This window comes from Camelus bactrianus, chromosome X (assembly GCF_048773025.1).
Source record: "Camelus bactrianus isolate YW-2024 breed Bactrian camel chromosome X, ASM4877302v1, whole genome shotgun sequence".
Lineage (NCBI taxonomy): Eukaryota > Metazoa > Chordata > Mammalia > Artiodactyla > Camelidae > Camelus > Camelus bactrianus.
The window spans coordinates 34,541,154-34,555,323 of record NC_133575.1 but is presented as its reverse complement, the minus strand read 5'-3'; the positions used below and the strand labels follow the sequence as shown (position 1 = coordinate 34,555,323).

General features: G+C 43.1%; 1 protein-coding gene across 1 annotated transcript in view; it reads left to right on the top strand.

Moving 5' to 3' along the window:
- MAOB (monoamine oxidase B) overlaps window positions 1-2,301 on the top strand; it is an 89,843-nt gene extending 87,542 nt beyond the window's left edge. The window contains exons 14-15 of the mRNA XM_074359929.1: window positions 180-242; window positions 1,296-2,301. Coding sequence (XP_074216030.1) covers window positions 180-242; window positions 1,296-1,448 — 216 coding nt within the window. The 3' untranslated portion in view covers window positions 1,449-2,301. The remainder of the gene's footprint in view (window positions 1-179; window positions 243-1,295) is intronic.
- The last annotated feature ends 11,869 nt before the right edge of the window (window positions 2,302-14,170 follow it).

The window sequence follows — 14,170 nt, the reverse complement described above, 5'->3', positions numbered from 1 at the left end:
ATTGATTGAACCCTTATGCCAGAGATGAAAGACCTTTTGGATCCTTTTAAAGGTTCAGTGGCTTTTACCCTGGTGTTTTTGATGGATAGCCCAAAAGACATTGATAGTCTTTTATTTAAGGAGAAGATTAGGTGAAAGATGGTGTCATTTTTCTTATTCACCGAGATGCTCTTTTTCAGATCCTGCATGCCATGGGGAAGATCCCAGAAGATGAAATCTGGCAGCCTGAACCCGAGTCTGTGGTAGGTTATATTTTATTTCATGAATTTAAATTTCTTTCCTCTAAAAACAATTATTCGCGAATTGAACATGCTTGTATCTGTTCACATACCTTTCTCTAAGTGATTCAACCCATGAATGTTTAAAAAGATGCCATGGGTTAGGGGAGAGGTGAGAGATTTAGAAGAACTTTGATAAATTTGTAGCTGTCACATCCATTGCAGATTATTAAGGAAAAATAAATTATTTTTTGGTCAGACGAGACATTATTCAGAGAGTTCTAGACATATTAAGAACTCAATAAATGCCTGTTGAATAAATTTCTAACCTGGTGCTAGGAAGGAGGAAATGAAAGGAAGATATGTCAGCATCCCCTGGCTAGGGGTAAGGGGGTAGAATGAAACAGAGCAGATTTCAATTAAAAATGCATTTTCAATATACCTATCATTTTGTAATAAAACCCCAGGAAATGTTCCTGACTGGAAGGAAAGATACAGAGAGATAGAGTGAAATGTACTGTGAAGGACAAAGGTCAAAAAGGTCAAAGTTATTCATCTATCAGGTGTGAAGTCAAAAAGAACAGCCCTGCCACTCCAAAGGCATTCTCTTTAGTGCTTCTGGCACAGATGGGACTGAGGAGTGAGTGGACCACGGATTCATTCACCCAACAAATACTTATTGTGCACCTGCTGTGCATCAGCCGCTGGGATAATGGTACAGCAGCGCTTTCACAGAGCTCAGCGTGTGGTGGGGAGAACAGATGATCACCCCAAAGCGTGAGGGAGGTGAAGATGAGACACTGAGAATGTAAAAAGAGGGAGTCAACTTAGCTTGGGGAGGCTGGAAAGGCTCCCGGAGGAAGTGAAGTGTAAACTGAGACTTGAAGTTAGTAGTCAGAATGAGTCAAGTACGGAGCCAAGGGGGACTGGAGATGAATGTTATGAGCAAAGGGAGTGTTCTGTTTAATGGCCTAGAGGTTGACCAGACTGGGTCAAGTTCAGAGAACCAGAGGAAATACACTTTCTGGAGCAAAATGCACAAGCCCTGTACTGACACCAAATGTTCTCTGAACCCAGGATGTCCCTGCAAATCCCATTACCACGACCTTCTTGGAGAGACATTTGCCCTCCGTGCCGGGCCTGCTGAGGCTGATTGGATTGACCACCATCGTTTCCGCAGCTGCTCTTGGCTACCTGGCCCACAAAAGGGGGCTACTTGTGAGGATCTAAATTGGGAGGCATCAGTAACCACAGCCTCTTCTTATTCTACTTGGTGTGTGGGTTTGGGGAAAGAGTTGTAATAAAGTTCCATGAAGACACAAAGAATGTAGAGTGAGGTGGGGGCGTGGAGATAAGTCAGACTTCCCACCACAGGAAACACACTATCTCTTTCTCCGTTTTGATCCCTGAGTATTGTCTCTTACCCAGCGTAGCACTCTGTCTCACCCATTTCCAAGTTTACTGGCCCCAGAATCTTTACAGTAGTTAAATAGGCTCGTTAAGGTCCTTGCTGTCCTCCCATACACCTTGCCCATGCACACAAAAAATCTAGTTTTTTCCCACCTCTGTGGCTTTGTGCTTGTCCTTCTTATTACCTGTAATGTCCACATCTTCCAAGCTCTCTGCATTTGTCCTTCGAATCCTGTATTGTTATAGCTGGAAGACCTTAAAGACCACCTAGTCCTTACTTTCTATTTTAGAGCTGAGCAAACTGAAGCTGAGAAAGGTGGAACTTAATTGCTCAATGTCCACAATAAGCCACTGATATTTGGGGGACTAGAACACAGGTCCACTGCTTTTCCCGTCCCCCAGGATGAATTTCCCAATCACTCTCCTCCCCTCCTTGTCATGGTTGCCGATGGTGTCCCCTTGTGCGGGTTTACTAAGTCGTTCTGCACTACTCAGATGCTACTCAGTGTATATCCTTAAGTCATACTGTCTTGTGCAGTGTGTCTTCTGCTCATTTTAATTTTTTTTTTGATGGTAGGAATCTTGTCTTTTCTTCCTTTTGTACCCTGCCTTGTGTCTGGATACAAAGATCAGTACACGTTCAAATAATTGAAAATAAAGTTGATTGACCAGATGTCTGTTGTCTTTTCTTTTGAAGGTAATGACTTTCAAGGTTTTAACAGGTCAAATCAAGATCCAGTGTTAAGTATATAATTGTGGCTTAAAATCATTTAGTCAAAATTTCCTTGGAGCTCAGATGATGTGTGCATTTTGATTGTGTGACCCATTATGGGTGGGCTCTGTGTGAGCACTTGGGAAATGATTTGTAATGATATGATAAGGATGCTAAAAGACAAGACTCCTTGCTTTCACTGCCCTCCCCCAAAATAGGCTGTCAAAATAATTGACATATTAATAAGCAAGATGCTTTAACTATTAAGATAATTATAATATTTCAGTTGACCTTTCATATTCCTTATCGGTGCAAGGCTTTTTACTAGGTACATTTATTCATTTAAAACTACAGTTTCACAGTCCATTAAATCCTATTTGAACTACTTTTTAAATGAGATCATCATTTCAAAGTACTCATACCTCTCAACTCCCAAGGTCAGTTTTTATCAGGAGATATTTTAAATCCACAAGTGACCATTCTCACATGCTCCTTTAGAAAATGAAGGTTATGATTCTCAGCATAAATGAAATTTAAGAAATCTCCCAGGGTCAATCAATAATAGTATTTCTGATTTTACAGTGACATTTATATTCATGAATTTGTAGGAACTTGAGAGACTAAATGAGGAAATTAAAGAACACACTAAGACTTCTGTAGCCATTTTGTTTTTTGAATCTGGCTAGGAATATAATGTATTTGGCAGAGAAGTGTCTACTTGAGCATACACCCTTCTGAAACAGTGCCCCACAGCCCGAGAGTCATCATACTGCTAACTAACTCCAACACAGCTAGTAAGAGTCAAAGAATTGCCTTCTCCGGGAGTCTCCTGGACCACTCATCCTCCAGCTGGGCCAGGGAGCCCTTTTCTTTGTTCTCCCAATGCCACATGCCTAGACCTCTCATCCTGCACTTACCGTATGATATTGCAATTGTACCATCTTGTTAAATGACATGGTATGAGATGCCGAGTTACATTAGCTATTAGCTACCAAGGTAAATCCAAGAAATAATCAGTTCTCATAACAGCCAGGCCCAGAGCATATAAAACTATGTCATAAGAGAACCGGTCAAGTAGGAATATTCAGGAGCCTCTTTCCCTCCTCCCTGTCTACACCCAATCCATGAAATCCCAGATTCACAGTTGGCAAGCTAAGCAAGGAGTAGAGAAGGAGGGGAAGAGTTAACCACAGGCTCTTGCAAGATGGTGCAACAGCCCCTGAAGCTGGTCCTAAGTGCAAGAGGGGAGAAATCTGAACTCTAAATCGAGTTTGGAGATTTGATTATTCCACAATATTGGACATTCAAACTATTGAATTGAAGCCGTGCCTTGTGACTTAAGAAAAAAACCTTAGGATTGGCTCTAATTTAAGAGTGATTGATAGAGTCATAGACCTGCCAGGGTTTTTCAACAAGAAGGGCAGAAACTTCCCTCACTGAACAGGTTTGAATGAACAATGGAAGATAAAGTTGTGATTTCTATACATCTTGTTCAGTGAACTGGCATTATTGTCACCTGTTTTTTAGAATAGAGGCTGTCTTCTATTCATTTTTTAATGTTCATCTTCCTTATCTCTTATGGTGCCTAAGGCATCATAATGTCTCAAAAATAAATGAATGGATTCCTGTAATTTTCATTATAACTCTGGATTTGACAATCCCATTATACCTACTCTTTTTAAAAAGAAGGTGTCTAGCCTTCTTTTGCAGAAAGCTAATTTTCATTTTTCCTCATATTCATTTTGAAAGTATCAAATGTCTTCTTGACTATATTTTAGTTGAAGTAGCACTAATAACTGGTTGAATCCAGTTTTTGTTTGTTTGTTTGTTTGGGCAGGTGATGAGATTCAAGCAATGATTTTCAATTGAGGGTATATGATAGAATTACTGAGATGCTTTGGAAAGACCCACACATCTAAGCTTTACATGAAGAGTTTAATTTAGCAGATTGGAAAGAAGGCAAGTATGTTCATAGACCTTCTCTGTGAAGGTCTTAGCTGAGGGCTATTCACCAACTATTATGCTTCAGGGTAGGCTGAATCACTAGTTCAAAGGTACAACAGGGCTTAGACAGGTGGAGTTGAGTCTTTCTCAGAGACCTGTTGCTCTCTGCCTCCATTCTATTTTAGCTACCCAGCTATGTCAGTGTGAAAAGAAGATGCTCATGAAACACTTGGAATAGAAGGAAACGGTGCTGCTCTATGAAAAGTAAGCATTAATTCAACAGATTAAAGTGTGAGACATGTTTCTTGGGTCATAAGAACTGCTTGACTAAATAAAGGCTATCTTGATTGGAAGGCATGGGTGTCATAGGCTGGGTCCTCCTCAAAAAGCAGAACCTCAGACAAGGGCTTTAAAAATGTCATTAAGATCACTCTCCAGGAGAATTTGACCAATGGGAGATAAATACACCTTTCTGAGATGCATTGTGCATGGCTCCTCAGAGGGTCCCTGGCCACACTAAGCCACGGTAGCCCACAGCAGTGACCAGTTTGATTACTCTTTTTCTTCTGGGGGTGGGGAGCAGGCATTGAAACCAGGACCTCATGCATGCTAAGCATGTGCTCTGCTATTGAGCTATTACCCTCTCCTCCTCCCTGGATAACTTCCCCTTGGCTTTTCCCCCTGCCCTGTTTCACTCTTCCTGATCCCACTTCTGCTCCCTGAGATCACTTCCTTAACCTGCTGTAAACATGTTTTCAGTAGTAGAGCTCATAGCTCAGTGGTAGAGCGCCTGCCTAGCATGTGTGAGGTCCTGGGTTCAATCCCCAGCACCTCCATTTAAAAAATAAATAGACCTAATTATCCTCCCCCCAAAAAATGTTATCATTGGGTTTTAGGAAATCAAGGAGAAAGTCCTGGAGTCTTGTAGGGGCAGTGAGAGGGAGACCAGCTGTCTCAGGGTCTCAGCTGGCCTGGCCTCGAAACCCCTCAGCCCCACAGCCCATCCCTCCTTTCTGGCCTCGTCCCCTACCTGCTCTTCTCCTCTTCTGCTGTTTGACCTCTGGTGCTGCCAAATGCTCAGGCTCTTAGTCTAAGGGCAAGGCTGGGTTTCAATAAATATAACTCCTTCTGGAGGGCAAAGCTCAGTGATGATGTTGACCCTGTATGTTTTAGAAGCACTCCAAGGACAGAATTGTCTTCAAAATAATGTCTTCTAAAAGCTGCTTAGAATGTTAAAACCAGGAAATAAATGTGTCTTTAAGTGAAATAAGAGCCTCCCTGCCAACTCCCTGCATCCCTGAACTTCCGTTATTTTAGGTGCCCAATGCCACAAGTGCTACGTAAGCAAAGACACTGTAGGCCATGAAAGGAGCAGTATAGGAACAAGGCACACAGAGGGGGCTCTAGCCATTACAGGCCACTCCCCAATGGCCATCTCTTTTTTTTTTTTTTTTTTTGTAAAACACAGAGAAACTCACAGACATAGAAAACAAACTTATGGTTACTGGAGGGAAAGAGAGGGTATGGAGGGATAATTTGGGAGTTTGGGATTTGCAGTTACTAACTGATATATATAAAATAGATAAATAACAAGGTCCTACTGTATAGCACAGGGAAATACATTCGATACTTTGTAATGGCCTATAATGAAAAAGAATATGAAAAGAAATACATGTATATGTGTATAAATGAATCACTATGCTGTACACCAGAAATTAACACAACATTGTAAATTGACTATACTTCAATTTCAAAAAAAAAGAAGTGAGCAAGGCGAGGGGGTAGAGAGCCATGTGGCAGTGGGGGATGGCTATAGGAAACTGGGTGATCAGGTTAGGCTTCGCTGAGAGAGTGACTTTTAAACAGTGATCTAAATGAAAGGAATGAAGCATGATGCGGTTTGGAAGAAGAGCATTCCAGACAGGAGAAACAGTCAGTGCAAGGCCCAGAGGTGAGGGTATGGTTGGAGTGTTAAAGGCATAGCAAAGGGGCCAGTTTGGCAGGAGAAACAGTAGCAGAAAGCTAGTGGTAGCAAATGAGATTGGAGAGTCAGACAGGAGCCAGATCACATAGGGAGTCTTCGGCTCTACATAGTAAAGACTTCAGCTTTTATTATAAGTTTGAAGATAATTCACTGGAGGGTTTCTAGTAGGGGGGGTTGGTCTGGCAAATGTTTACGAGAATCACTCCGTAGTCGGTCCTGCTGCCCTCATTCTCCCAACCCGGAAGTTGGGAGGCTGATGGCTCATGGCGGTGTCCCTTTCGCTGGGCTGAAGAAAGGCACCTGGCCCAAGACATGCCCTTCCTAGGAGTAGCCCACATCCCTCTGATGACTGGGCAGTGGGTGCATACAAAGGACTATCCCAGCTGCGGAGCTTCCGTGGGATCAGCCGATGCCTCTACTGCAATTGCATCAGAATCCTACTTCACCCTTTGCCCAGCTGTGCGTCTCTCACTCCCTCACAGGTGTTGATCAGAAGGGCACCCTCCAATAAACTTCGTGCATGCAAATCTCCATCTCAGAGTCGGCTTCTTGGGGAATCCAGCTTGTGACACACATTGCAGTGGGGAGAGTAGGCTGTTATAGTAGGAAGAGTGGAAGCAGGAGGCTAGCTCAGAGGTCAGCACAGTTGTCTATGCCAAAGAATCTGAGGGCTTCGTCTAGTATACCAGACAGGGGCTATCTATTAGATATCCATGGACATCCAGGTAGAGATGTCGGGTAGACTGTTCACCCTATCTGTTACAGTTTAGGGGAGAAGGTGTGGCTGGTGATATAACTTGGGGAGCTATGGGATTGAGAATAGCTAGAGAAATGTCTGAGGGCGAACCCTGAAACATCCAAACATTCCATGTGAAATGTTCAGTATGTATTTGCACAAACAGCTATGATCCCTAAGAAAGACTACTGTGGGAGTAGGGTAGAGCTCAGTGGTAGAGCACATGCTTAGCACGCACGAGATCCTGGGTTCAATCCCCAGTACCGCCATTTAAATAAATTAATAAATAAACCTAATTATCTCCCCCTCTAAAAACAATTTGTTTTTAAATCTCCCTTCAACATTTCTGTTACAGGTTTCTGGAGTTCAGACACCTGTTTAAACAATCTGCTGCTGTATTTATGGATTTGTTCATTGTCTGCCACTTGCCAAAGAATTTGAGATGAGATCCAGCAGTACATGTAAATATAGTTAATAAAAGAAAACAGAAAATCAAGACTTGTGCTGACAGGAGATGGTGGGTGAGCAGTCAGTGGATGAGGTGAAGGTGGACCGGCAGCTGGACCCAGGGAAGGCCAGCTGTGATGTAGGTGGGGAATCTGAGGGACTTCGGCAAGGACAGATTGACCCAGATCTGAAATGTTGTTAGTTCATTTTGTTCCACTGCTGAAATATTACATCTGAGAGCCTCTTGAATTGGGCTTTCTCAAAATGCACATTCAACTCACCAAGTGGATTCTTGGCACATCTCACCCTAGTGTGAATGAGTTTCATCAAATTGTGGTCAATTAGGGATGAAGCCTACTCTGAAAATGAATTTATGGGTAACATCAGCATAGGGGGACTGCAGGATATTGGGAGACCCAATGAGTCCTCCTTCCCCATGTGTTTCTGGGCTCCTCTTTCCGCCCTCCTCCTTCAAGTCAGCTTTGCCTCAAGTCTCTCCTTGGTCCTCCTCCTGGTGCACTTCAGTTGGTGACCTTCTCCCGTCCCAAGACCCTGCTGATGTGGGGAAGAGGGTCCCATATATGTCCACTGCTTCCCCGGGGCCAGCAGGGAGATGCTAAAAGGTACTTTTCATGGCTTGATCGCAGAAAGATGGGTTCTCTATTTGAAAAAGCACTATGAAAACGTGGATGAGTGAGAGAACTAGAAGAAAGAAAGGTGAGGGAGGAAGGCTGACATAAGTTCTCTTGGCCTTTTGTCTCCCCAGCTGACTGTGGCCTGAGAATCTTCCCCTGGGACTTCGACCTGCGGGCAATAATATTTCCTCTGCCTTGGGCATCCTGCCCTGTTGTCAGCCTAGAGAATTTCTGCATTTCATCTTCAGCTCTAGAATAGCTTTCTTCAGGAAGCCAAGGAGTGGAGAGTTGGCTGAGCCCAGTGAGCTCCCCCACCCCCCAGTGAGGCTCAGAGTGCCAATCACACAGAACATCTGGCTTGGGAGGGTGACCCAGACAGGTGAGCGGGGCAGAACATGGGATCCCAGATGGGGCTGGCAGGTGATTCTGTCGTGGTTCCTTGGAGACTAGTGCAGGTGGATTCAGGGGTCCAGACCTCAGCAGGAGTATGAAAGGTCATATTGAGCTGGCAGGGTAAGCAGGGTCGGAGATTGGCAGCACCTGTGTTCCAACTAGATCCTTGCCTCATAGGGAGATGTGGTGATGTTGCCGGTGATGAGGTTCTGTCTCAGAAAGAATTCTAAGATAAGACACAGAGGTTAAGAAAGTAAAGCAGGGGTTTATTAAGGGATAGATAGTACACTCTCCAGGGGAGAGCGGGCAGGCTCAGGTGAGCAGCTGTGCTGGGTTTCTTTGGCAAGTTGGTTACATAGGGTGTAAAACTGAATGGGCGGTATATTCATTGGGAAGGGAAGGGTTTGGGGTCATATTCCCTGGTTTCCATCCCAACTCCACCTTCCTGAGGGGAGGAGGGATTTTTGTCCTTATTTAGTCTCGATTGGAAGTGTCATGGCATCAGTGCATGATGGATACTTCTAATCTGCAAGGCTAATTTTATTGTAATGAGGGCCTAATAAGCAAAAGGTTACATTCAGACACTAGAAAATCTCTGCCTTTTCCCACCATTCTTTGTCGGCCTCCAGGCCACGTGTCACCCCAAAATATGTCATTTCTTTTGTTTGTTTTTATTTTTTAAAAACACTTTTATTGAGTTATAGCCATTTTACAATGTTGTGTCAAATTCCAGTGTAGAGCACAATTTTTCAGTTATACATGAACATACTTACATTCATTGTCACATTTTTTTTCACTGTGAGCTACCACAAGATCTTGTATATATTTCCCTGTGCTATACAGTATAATCTTGTTTATCTATTCTGCATATGCCTGTCAGTATCTACAAATTTTGAACTCCAAGTCTATCCCTTCCCACCTCCTCCCTGGCAACCACAAGTTTGTATTCTATGTCTATGAGTCTGTTTCTGTTTTATATTTATGTTCTTTTTTTTTTAGATTCCACATATGAGCGATGTCATATGGTATTTTTCTCTCTCTCTGGCTTACTTCACTTAGAATGACATTCTCCAGGAGCATCCATGTTGCTGCAAATGGCGTTATGTTGTCGTTTTTATGGCTGAATAGTATTCCATTGTATAAATATACCACATCTTCTTTATCCAGTCATTTCTTAACAACTCAGAGGTTCCTGCTTTTCTTTGTCTGCCCAGGGACCCCTGGTGCTTACACGATATATGATTTCCTGCATTTGACCCTGTGCCCCTCTCTTTTTTTCCCCCAATTCCTGCCTTTTGGCCTGCATCCCCCTTTCTCTGCTCATGTCTAGCTATCTGCCTGCTCTAACAGTGCGAACAGGGTAAAGTGCTCAGTTGCCAAGTGCAGACCTCTGGCCCAGGGCTGGGTCTCAGACCCCATCTTCTCACAAAGGGTCGGCGTGAGGGGGCAGGACAGAGGCTCAGTGCCCAGCAGCCATCAGCAGACCCCCAGGAATTCTGTGGGAGACTCAGCTTCTGCTCCTTGTGTGTGGGGCCCTTCCACCTGAACTTGAAAGTGAGCCCTGCCCTGGATCAAGATTTCCTGTTGTTATTTTCAGCCAAGCCCTTGCCCTCCTCCCTACCCCGAGCCACCCTGGAAACCCAGGCTGAGGATGGGTGGGTCCTGGCATGGCAAGCCCACCTTTTCCCCTGAACATTCTTTGACCACCGAGACTGTCCTATCCCTTAACTCATCCTGGCGATCCCCTAACCCCACCCCCACCCCTACCATGCTGCCTCTGCCCCAGGAGATGGGATTGCACCAGGCATGGGCTCCTTCTTTCGGTCTCAGAGGGACTGACCACTGCAGATCCAGTTTTCCTGGACATTAATCCATGAAAGATGTTATCTGCCAAGTGCTTGAAAGCACCCACCCGATGTTAAACCACGCTCGTATTGCCCCAGTGCTGTCTTCTGTTTACCTAACCAGGAATTTCTACCTTAGACAGATTCACGTATGTGCTTGGGAGTTGGGGTGCAGAGGGCCAGGGAGAAGTTTGGCCCAACTTTAAGAAGCCAGAGGCGCCCTTCCTGGGGGTGCCCTGGGTCAATCCTAGCCCTGGAAGTGAGCTGAGGCAAGACTGGATTTGTTCCTTTCTGTGCTTGTTCATTTTAATTTGTTAGTTTTGTCTTTCAGCCAGATACCCAGCTTCCCCTCAAGACTAGGCATGTCATAAATGATTGAGTGAAATAAATAACGAATAAATGCTTCTCTCTTGGATTCCAATTTAAACCCAAGGAGCCCTGGTGAGATCTGAGGCCTGGTCTTGTCAATTATTTCTTCCAGACTGACCTCCAGTTACTAATTGGCTCATTTAAATTCCTTCTTTTGAGGGCATGTTACAATGGAAGTAAAATAATTAAAGAGCAGCAAACTTGAATTTGTGGTTGGATACGTTTGAAGCTATGTCATTAGCATTCTGATACTGGGCGCCATATGAAATTGTGGTCCAGGGAAATGACTGGGTTTTAATTTTCCCCCTGCAAATGATGTTTCATAGTAAAATCTGCATATTAATGGTGATCCTTGATCATACCATGCAGAAAACAAAATGATTGCGTTGTATGGCATTTTTGGAAAGTGGATAAGTTTACTCCATGCCTGGAAGTGAGGAGCTTGGGGGCTCCAGCCACACAAGACCTCATCTATCTGCCCAGAGGGCTGATGGCCTCCAGATCTCCACACACGTAGAACCCACTTAGAGTGGGGCCTATCATTTGGGGGAGACATTAAGCATCATTTAAACAAATCTGTAATTTTAAATCTTTATGGAGGGAAAGTAAAGAAGATGATAAGAAATTCTGATGGAGAATTCGTTGCAGGGGAGGGATTGTCAGGAAGGGCATCTCTGAGGAGGTGGTATTTCATCAGTGACCTCAAGGATTTAGCCAAGTGAGGAATGGAGAAAAGAACCTTCCAGGGAGAGGACACTGAGACAAAAAAGGGCCGGATAGGTCTGAGGATTTATAAGCAGAACTAGATGGCTGGAAGGTTCTGAGGGAGAGGGGAGTGGCTCTAGGTGGGGGTAGAGGAGCAGGCAGGGGATAGAACATGCAAGGCCTTGTGAGCCGTAGGATATCACATCCAAAGTGCAACAGCAGCTCTTGGAGGGATGTAGCCTCCGACTGACACGATCAGATTCACCTTTTTGAAAAATCACTCAAGCTATTGGGTGGTGTGGTGGAAAAAAAAAAACAAAGGGCATTTTGATAGAAGACTAACTAGAGAGGTGATAGTGGAGGGGAGAGGTACTTCAAGATTATTATTTTTAGAAGCAGTAGTCACAATAGACTACAATCTGTCATTGAATCTTCATTTTTGTTTTTAAGGCTAACTTTTTATTGTTACTAATAGCTTCACTTGCCTTCTCCTATTGACTGCTTAGAACAGGTGAAGAGCGCCACTTAACAGATGGGAAAATATACACTCAATACCGAGATTCAAACCCAGATCTAGCTAGCTCCAGAGACCTGAGCTCTTACCATGTATGCTCTCCTACAAAAGAGGGTGAATTAACAAAGAATCTGTTTCCAAAGGAAATTCTTAGTGCTAACTGAATCAAAATATACATGTAGGAATAATAAGTATTCTCAGTTCCGTGTTAAATCTAAGAACTGAAACCAACATACTTTCCCGTCCCTGAGCCACACAATACAGGAACCAGTCAAAATAACTTGGTGACTTGTTCCAGGAAACACTTGCTCTCAGAATACAAAACTTTGAACCAACAAAAATAGATTATTTATTGAGACTCACAGCTTGCTCATCAAGACTCACTTCAAGACCCCCACCCCATTATGCCTACCAATCCTACGTTATTACATCAGAGATGCTGCCAGTCTTAACCAGTTTCCTGCCTTTCAAGACTGGCCTTAAAAATCACCCACCCTAGAATGGTGAAGCCACTATGGAAAATAGTATGGAGATTCCTTAAAAAACTAAAAATAGAGTTACTATAAGATCCAGCAATCCCACCCCTGGACATGTATCTGGAGAAAACTCTAAAAAGATACATGCACCCCAAGGTTCATAGAAGCACTATATACAATAGTCAAGAGCAACCTAAATGTTTATTGATACTGATGAGTGGATAAAGAAATTGTGAGATAGACACACACACACACACACACACACACACACACAATGGAATACTACTCAGCCATAAAAAAGAATAAAATAATGTCATTTGCAGCAACATGGATGGACCTGGAGACTGTTATACTAAATGAAGTAAGCCAGAAAGAGAAAGAAAAATACCATATGATATCACTTATATGTAGAATCTAAAAAAATGACACAAATAAACTTATTTACAAAACATAAACAGACTCACAGACATAGAAAACAAACTTATGGTTACCGGGGGGGAAAGGAGGTGGGGAGGGATAAATTGGAAGTTTGAGATTTGCAGATACTACTATACATAAAATAGATAAACAATGAAGTCCTACTGTATAACATGGGGAACTATATTCAATACCTTGTAATCTCCTATAATGAGAAAGAATATGAAAAAGAATATATATGTGTATAACTGAATCACTATGCTGTACACCAGAAATTAACACATTGTAAGTTGACTATACTTCAATAAAAAAGAACACCCACCCCGAATTGAAACCTATAAACACTATAAACCTATAAACCCTGCCCTGATTTCTCCACTTGGAGACACTGCTAAGACTCAATGTGATATTCTCCCTTACAGCAGTGAGTCTAATAAATTTAGCTTTACTTGATTGACATGTTTTCCAGTGGTCTTTTGGGAGGCCAGTTATTGACAAATGTCTGGTAGGATACTTTACTTTGAGGCTCTGCTGCCTAAAGGGAGGTCTGAGAATGTTTTTATAAGAGCATAGTATTTAGTTCTGTACTGATATGAAAGATTTGGATTAGAGGATAGGAATTTATTTGGATCAGAGGATAGAAATTTCTGTTCTCTAGTTTATTAAAGGTGCAAAACTGGAGTCTAGTTTTGTGCTTATGTAAGACAAATACATTTGCTGCTCAGAATCACAGAGTCCAATCTTCTTGTATGTAGAAGGCAAAACCGAGAAATGACTATGTTCAGGTATATGTGTGGCGGTGCAGGGAATGAGGGCACTGGTTTTTAAATCATTAAAAGCTCTACTTATTGCCCCAAATGCAGGTGCCTGAAATAGCAGAAATTTGAGGACAGGCCAATAATGGCCTTTAATTCTTAGTTTTCAAGAACTTCAAGGCCCATGCAGTAGGCTGAACAATGGCCCTGGCAAAGATGTTCACGTCCTAACCCCAGAATCTATGAATGTATTACTTACATGGCAATAGGGACTTTGCTGATGTGATTAAGGAGAGTAAAATAGGGAGATTGTCCTGGATTATCCAAGTGGGCTCAGTGTAACCATAAATGTCCCATAAGATGAAGGCAGGAGGGTCAAAGTGAGAAGGAGGTGATGCGTCCATGGTAGCAAGAAACCGGAGTGATGTGACCATGCGCTAAGGAATGCTGGCGACCTCCAGAAGCTGGAAGAGGCAAGGAATGGATTCTCCCCTGGGGCCTCCAGAATGAACCAGCTTGGTTGACACCTTGACTTCAGCCCTGTAAGATTCATTTCAAACTTTTGACTTCCAGAACTGTAAGATAATATGTTTGTGTTGTTTTAAGCCACA